This window comes from Suricata suricatta, chromosome 13 (genome assembly GCF_006229205.1).
Source record: "Suricata suricatta isolate VVHF042 chromosome 13, meerkat_22Aug2017_6uvM2_HiC, whole genome shotgun sequence".
NCBI lineage: Eukaryota > Metazoa > Chordata > Mammalia > Carnivora > Herpestidae > Suricata > Suricata suricatta.
In genome coordinates, this window is record NC_043712.1 from 21,028,873 (window position 1) to 21,037,378 (window position 8,506).

Below are 8,506 nucleotides of genomic sequence, written 5' to 3' on the forward strand. Positions count from 1 at the left end.
TGGTTCATGAGTCTGAGCCCTGCGTTGGCTTGTGCTGACGGCTCAGAGCCTAGAGCCTGCTTCAGGTTCTGTCTCCTCTCTCTGACCTTCCCCTGCTCATGCTCTGTCTCTCTGTCCCTCAAAAATAAATAAACATTAAAACAAAATTTTTTTAAAGAATTACATCCAATATTTAGGAACGACCGTGAAGTTCTACAGAGATCATCCAAAAGTGTAAAGGCAATGCAAGAACAACAGGAAGGAACATTAAATAACACCAATTAACCCCTGAAAGTGGCCTGAGCTCTCCTTATAAAGCGTTAGATGGGTTCTCAGTGGGTCAGAGGCACTGCATAGTCCTCATAGCCTGACTCAAAATGTGAGATTCTGCTGCTACAGAGCCCTTCACTTGGCTCTCTCTGCTAGAGGGAGAGCTTGCCACGCTCAGAGCGGAGAGGGGAAGACCAGATACCATGAGCAAAGTAACTCCCAGTGACCATGGAATCCAAGCACACTGCCTTCTAGGATGGAGACGTTTTGAGGGAGTCCAGAAGAGGCTGTCCGGTAGACCATGAAATCATGGTGCCCAGCGCAGTTCCCAGAGCAAACACAGCAAGGCAGCCTTCTCACCCCGGTCCCGGCCAGAGGGAGGCCCCTCCACACTGCCCTGTACACCTGGAGAGGCCTCAATCAATGGCCGCATGTCCCAGGCATCAGGCCATAATTTGGGATTTTAATAATAATCTTAGTTCCTTATGAAACAAAACCTCCCTTCCTAATATATACGTCCATTTGAGTTTCAGAAATTTGATTTTATTACATTTTCAGGAACACACTGGGTTATAAAAACAATGGACCTCCTATGTGTCTGGTCAATGGTTTTGATGGGCTTCATTTTTAAAGAATAACATCATCCTGGAACGTGCGTGAGCCGTTTTGGGGAGACAGAAAGCACGGAAAAACTTCCATGTGTCGTTTTCCCGAGGAATTATTTCTAGATTAAATGTTCAGTCAGGAGCTGGAGTCACTCTCTGTCACAAAAGTCGCATTCATGTAATTAAGGCACGTCACTCTCAAGGGCAGGGAGGAGGAGGTGCTCCCGGCCAGCTGCTGCAGGGCTGTACCTGCCAGCAGCTGGACAGGGGACAGCAGGGGACAGCAGGGGACAAGAGGGCGGGTACACCAGCTGGGCTGCTTCCTCAGAGTAAGTCAAGTCCAAAAGTCGGGAAGGGTGAATCACAGGCAAAAGAGGGAGGCCTTCAGAGTCCTGCCTTCTACTGGGAGCTGGAAGGACATCTATTCAGGGAGCACTTCAAAGACCTCCAAGTGACTGGTAAGAAATATTCATGGGTTCTGGTGGACTTCATAGCAGCTTTAGCTGGATGGATCCTAACGGCTGCTCGCAGAAGGGTTTTCAACCCCCGAGCTGATGGCATGGCCTTCTTTTACCTTAGATGATTTGTTTCCCAACATCGCGTCTCTAAAATTGCTACCCTTTTTCACCATTTTGGCTTATCGTTTGAGCCTTCTAATCTTTTAATTCCCCCCTTTTCTCTTTCTTATAAATTTTTTTATTTAATAGTATGGACCACTTAAAAAATGTTTATTTATTTATTGGGGGGGGGGAGCAGAGAGAGAGAGAGAAAGAAGAGAGAAAGAAAAAAAGAGAGAGAATCCCAAGCAGGCGCTGCACTGTAAGCACAGAACCCAGGGCAAGGCCCAATCTCGAGATCATGTGAGATCATGACCTGAGCCAAAATCAAGAGTTGAGCCACCCAGGCGCCCCTAGCGAGCACCACTTTGAAAGGCTTAGTTTACAATTTCATATTCTAATTGTATGTTAAGCAGGAGGGAGGCCTGGGAGGAAGGGACGCTCCCTGGAGAGAGGGCAGGCTGTGCTGGTCCCCTTCCCTCCGCAGCAACCTTAATGCAGAGAGCTACACCTCCCAGAAGTGAAGCACAAGAATCTCACTCGAGGCTTTGGAGGAAGGATAAGGATTCTCTGAGGGCAAAGTTCGCCTTGCTTAACAGCCCCTGACAACGCTTTTTTTTATAGTTCTGCTGGGTGGCTCAGCTGAACCGATTTATCGGACTCGTGGAATTCATCTCCTCTGCTCCATGCCACCAAGCTTGTTAATATTTCATGTAAAATTAGGCCGACTGCTATATCAGCAGATCCCCTACTTCACATAGTCCACGCCTGCAATTTCCAGTGATTAAAGGCTTCTTCTGTTGTTACTTGTGACTGTGCCGTGGAAGCCTGTTACTGTGTGTTTATGACCAGCAGGTGTCATGACTAATGTCTCTTAAAAAATGGCACTGCATCAAAATGGGCTTCTTCAGCAACACAAAGCACACCTTCTGGTGCAACCTGAACTCTGAAGACAGAAGATTCCCCAGAGGACACAAAATAACCAACAGTGAGTTAGCTTTATGGGAAAACACAAACTTTCACTGGACAGTAGACTTTAATTACATACTACAGAATATGAAAAATTTCATTACACTTGAAAACAAGTAAGAGATCTTTATTAATTTTACCACTCCCTCCCTCCCCCAAAGCCCCAACTCACTAATCCCTTGGTGACAAGTTAGTCCTAGTGTATGGGAAACGCACTGGGCATGGTATTGTGTTAACAGCAACTAAGTTAGAGAGGCACCAAACAGACTATGAGCCCAGCACACGGTGCTCAAAAAAAGCTATCACACTATAGTCCCATTTGATATCAAATTCCCAGGTTCAGGTTAAAGGGTCTTTGGCCTCATTCATTAACCCAAAGTGGTCCCGGCAGCAATGACCCTGATGATCAACATGTGGCTAAAGTCCAAGTGCATCTCAGAATTGAATTTAGACGAGAAGCTCTCAATTTACTTTCCACTAAGGGTCAGAACACCAATGTATTAATGAATTTAAGGCAAAGGTCATACTATCTAAAAATAACATCTGAAATGTCAAATTTTACATTAAAAACAATACATTTCTGACAGGTACTTTACCACAGACATCGTAATACAATGAGTATTTAAATTCCATTCAAAAGCTATGCAGCCCGTATAGAAATTGCTATGCTAAGTAGGTTAGAAAAGAGTAGAATGAACTAGAAGGAAAACCCCAGGGAAAGACCTCTGCTTTACTAGAGGGCAGTTAATATTTACAGATACAAGGAGTATTTCTACACTAGCCTGGCACCTCCAGTCAATTAAAAGATAAAGCCTAGTACTAAACATTAGGACACTGCATACAGAGAACAAAAAAAAAAGATAATCCACGTAGAGGGAAAATGGGGGAAGAGAGGAAAGAAAAAGAAGGGAGATGGAGGGAAAAAGGCAAGCTGCCTCGCTCAGACACCCTTAGCATCCAGCAATATGGCTCTCAAGGGCTAAAAAGAGAAGAAAAGGGCTGCTTCCAGACTTTTTAAAGGATTTCACCACAGCCCCCAAGCTATCAAACCACACTAGATCTCAAAAAGGAAAAACTCATAAAGATCACTTAGGGGAAAAAAGAAATCTTGGGAATAAGAACCCTGAATTTCAATGCTCTAATATGAATTTTATCTTGAACAGTATAGGCAGCAATCCCAGAAACGTGTGCCATCTAGAATATATTATGAAATGACTAAGTAACAGTTCCATATTAAGCTTGGAAAGGAGCGAAGCAGCATACTGGCAGAGATACCAGTGAGCAGAGATCATCTTGAAATATTAAAAATAATGGCTTTCTAAGTTTATAAATTAGCTCAATTTCTTAAAAAATTGCACACCTATAGGAATTGTAAGACATCTGTGAAATCCGAACAAAAAATACAAGCAAGAAATGTTCACTGTATTAATCCCACTGATCTTCATCTTTTTTATTTATCTTTTTTTAGTAATCTCTACACCCAACATGGGGTTCGAACTCACAGCCCTGACATCAAGAGACACAGGTTCTACTGACGCTCTACTGACTGAGCAAGCTGAGCTCCATTTTCTAATAGTTGGCTCTGTCTCTTTCTAAGACACAATTCAATAGAACACTGAATCTAAATTAACTAGATACCATTACACATTGTATTTGATTTTTAAAAAATAACCAATTCATTTTTGAACAGTTTTATAGCTTTTCTTAGCCATTTTACTGTAATACCTGTGTGACTTAAATGTTTTTGACAATTAGGTATCCACGATTAATCTCTTTAATGTGACAACCAGAGCCATCTAAGTTTTTGAAACAGGCTCCATTTCCATCAGTTACGAGCACACAAATTTTAGAAGAGTCTCAATACCTGCTTATTTTAAATTATGTATACTTTACCTTATTCCAATAAGGGTTTGAGAGGACACCGAAGACGTATTCACAAAATGTATTATTCAATAAAATACAGAATGTTAGCACATCTTAACCAAAATATTGTTGTCAGTGTTATTTAGCTTTCCTTGTCAAAATGCTAATATCAAGTTTGCAATTTTACTAAGTACGGTTGAGAAAGGGATAGAGGAAGAAATCTCTGCTTGAAAACAATTCAAACCAGAAAGTCTCTTTATTACAATAAAAAAGGGATCAAATCAAATCAGTGAGTAATTTTGAAGGTGGGACCAGATGTAAGAAATTATCAAAAAAAGGGGGGAGGGAAGGAAGTAAGATTTAATTTATGCAGAAATTAAGTTGTTGAGGGGAGCCTGGGTGGCTCAGTCAGTTAAGCATTCATATCCGGATTTTGGCTCAGGTCATGATCTCAGTTTGTGAACTCGAGTCCCCACTTTTAGCTCTGCACTGACAGCGTGGAGCCTGCTTGGGATTCTCTCTTTTTCCCTCTCTTACTGCTCATGTGCTCGCTCGCTCTCTCTCAAAATAAATAAATACTTAAAAAAAAGAACTGTTTAGAAAAAAAATTAAGCTGTTGACTATTTGCTCTATGTGGAGTTACTCATTTCAAAAAGGTATTCTTAAGATTCCTTTAATGAACTATTCATTATAACCTGTTATAAGCTAATTGCATTTTTTTTTCATTCTATTTTCTGGATCCTGTTACTGGAAGTCATAAAAGGAACTATGTGGGGCATGAGAAAATAAATACAAAGCCTCTCTATAGTATTTTAATGAAGCTAAATGCACTATTCTCACACACTGAAAGTATTTAAAGAAAACTTTACTGTGTATCGTTAAGCACAACACACATAACTTAAAACAATTGTATAGTTGTCTCAAGTCTAATACCATGGATTATTTGGAAGATTAGACTACATTTCTCATGTTTGTTTTAAGTAAAAAAGTGTGATTTTATCATTACGTATACATAATACAAGGAAGGGACTATATCATAGACCTATCTTGAAACAAGTCAATTTTCTCCAAATTGAGCTATAAATTTAATAATTCCAATTAAAATCATATTTAAATAATTCCAATTAAAAAACAAAATTACTTAGGGTCTGGGAAAAAAGTGTTAAAGTATACCTTTAAGTAAAAATGCATAACATCCAATAAAGTTTGTAAAAGAATAAGGCTTTCCTCACCAATGATAAGGTAATAAAACTTCATTAATTATAATAGCAGAGACGTGCCTGGCTGGTTCAGTTCCTGGAGCGTTTGACTCTTAATCTTAGGGTTGTGAGTTCGAGCCCCACGTTGAGTGTAGATTACTTAAAAATAAAAAAATCTTGGGGCGCCTGGGTAGCTTAGTCGGTTAAGCTTTGGCTCAGGTCATGATGTCATGATTCGTAGGTTCGAGCCCCACGTCAGGCTCTGTGCTGACAGCTAGCTCAGAGCCTGAAGCCTGTCTTTAGATCCTGTGACTCCTCTCTTTGACCCTCTCCCACTTGCACGCTCTCTGTCTCTCCAAAATAAATAAAAAACATTAAAAAAAATAAAAAATATCTTTAAAAAAACAATGGATTCTAGTACAAGAATAGATGGATGAAACCGCACTGGGGACCTGGAAACATGCAAGTATACAAAAGAATTTACTCTGTAATAAGGTCGTATTTCCAAACTGTGGTATAATCAAATAATAATCCATTAAGTGATTTGGGGACAAGTGGCTAAATATTAAGATGAACCTAAAAGTAAGTCTCTAGATATCATCATATCACAAAGTGAAATAATGAGTACAACATAAAATGTAAAAAATTTAAAAATTCAAATTACTAAAACAGATATTAACTATATAAAACTGGAGGGAATAGAGATAAAATTACACAAGTCAGAAACATTAAAAAAGAAAAAAAAGGGCTTGACAATCCAAAACACAGGCGCACCTACTTTTCTTTTAGGAACCTACACTAAGGAAATCCTCTCTCAAAGAAGTACACATATGAATTCACCACAGTGTTGTTTGTAATCTTGATAACTGGAAACCTAAATACCCACCAATGACAATGAATACATAGTAGTACCTCATAAACTCAAATGCCATAAATCTATTTAAAATGATGCAAAGACGATACATTTATTACATAGGAAAAAAGTGGTCATCACATTTTACGTGGAAACCCCATGTGAGCAGGCTGGGCAGAGCCTGGATGTCTTATTCTCCAATCGTATTTCCAGCACCTAGAATAGTACCTTGTACAAAAGAGCTCCCAGAAAGCATTTTACTAAATAGATGAATTTTAAAAGCAGGCTACAGAACAATAGTTATAATGTCAGCCCCCACCCCTTCCTTCTTTCTCTCTCTCTACACACACACACTGTAAGGACAGTCACAAGAGGCTGACAAGGTGATGAAGTTCTGGTGTGTGTTTAAGTTTCTTTATTCCTCTTTGTATTTCCTTATATAGTTAGCTTTTTTATTTTTATGATTGGAAAATAGTGACAAAGTTGCTTTTTAAGAACTCATATATATTTAAAATGAACTCCAGAAAGGATTCAGTGACATCAGCTCACAAACTAAAAAAATTGAGATCAGTAGTATCCAAGTGGCATGTTTTCTTTCACGTTCAGAGGAATATCAGTATGTTTTCTACAATGTACTGCACCAGGAAATGCCACCTGATTCTGATAAAATGCAAAATTTCCAAAAGGAAAAGTACATTCTTTCTAGAGTAAAATAGGCAGGGGGAGTAACAAATTTGTTACAAGTTCTCCCATCTCCAGAACCTAGGTGGCTCAGTTGGTAAAGGATCTGACTACATCTGGGCTCAGGTCATGATCTTACTGCTCACGGGATCGAGGGAGCCCTGCATCTGGCTCTGCACTGACAGTACAGAACTTGCTGGGGATTCTCTCTCCCATCCTCCCTGCCCCTCCCCTGCTCATGCCCTCTCAAAAATAAATAAATAAACATTAAAAAAAAAGTCTTCCCATTTCCTCTATTGACACATGCCCTCTTCTAGCTGGTGATAAAGATTACTACGTATAATCATGTGTTGGGTTTTTTTTTTTTTCAGGCTAAAATGCCAGTGAATCTGTATCAGCAATGTGCTCTCTGTAAGTCTTTCACTTCTTTATGAAGGCAGATTTCATTTTAAAGACATTTAAACAAGTGAATACCTTCTATCATTATTCATCCCACTACCCTGTTTTATATTATTCAGACTTTATCACTATGTGAAATAATCCTATTTTAATTTTTATTATCTGTCTCTCCTTTCCAGAATGTAAGCTCTATGAGGACAGGAATTCTGTCCTGCTCACCACTGTGTCCCTAGTGAATGACATCCAGTAAGGCCTCAAGATGTAGTTATTAAATTAATAATGAATAAGGGGTCTGAGGGGGGGAGAGACAAATTTAAATAAGACTATATATAAAGAACTGGAAAAAAGGAAAGAAAACTACAAAGAAATACACAAGCTGACATGACTCTAGGCTGTAACGTCAGCCTGGAGATTCGGTGGACATTTTTCAAGCTGGACAGGTGCTCCACACCTATCTAAAGGAATTCAGGAAGAAGAAAATCCACAGGGAGGTCCCCGGGTAGCTGCGTACAGCGCCCAGAAGAGTGAAAATGATCATCATCATAATAGAAATGTCGTCCAAGTCGAGAAAACAACAACTACAGCACAGCAACACACTATATATTTGGCCCAGATGCAAAATCAAACAATCCCCCACACAATGAAACCAAGCAAGCAACCTTCGGCCCGACACCTAGAAAGAGCATAGTCTCCTTTCCCCAGGCCGTGCAGTCGCCCGCAGCTCAGCAAACCTCCTCACTCACCACTTTCCCCCCGCAAGGCCCCCCGTTCCAGGTGGTCCAAGGTGAGAAGGAATGGAGTAACAGTCTGAGAATACGCTTTCTCCACTCCTACCCGAGCCCAATCCTCTCCAAAACGCAATGCCTCCCACCCGGAGGCCCTGACCCCCGAGCCAAGGGCTCCTCCAGCTACCCCTCACTCACGTGTAGATGATGGCCATGAAATGCATCAGCCACAGCACCAAGAAGAGGACGAACCCGAAGACGGCCATTCCCTCCAGGGCCAGGTCCAGCAGCGCCATCCCCCGGCCCGGCCCGGCCCGCTCCGGCCGTCGCCGCGGACCGCGATCCTGCCGGAGGACAGGGTGGGCGCCCGGCGCGGGGGCGCAGGAGGGGAGAGGAAGGTGGGGAG

General features: G+C 41.1%; 1 protein-coding gene across 1 annotated transcript in view; it reads right to left on the bottom strand.

Moving 5' to 3' along the window:
- The window catches only part of UGCG (UDP-glucose ceramide glucosyltransferase), a 33,367-nt gene extending 24,867 nt beyond the window's left edge, over window positions 1–8,500 (bottom strand). Inside the window, exon 1 of the mRNA XM_029920664.1 lies at window positions 8,299–8,500. Within this exon, the coding sequence (XP_029776524.1) occupies window positions 8,299–8,396 (98 nt within the window). The 5' untranslated portion in view covers window positions 8,397–8,500. The remainder of the gene's footprint in view (window positions 1–8,298) is intronic.
- Between the last annotated feature and the right edge of the window lie 6 nt (window positions 8,501–8,506).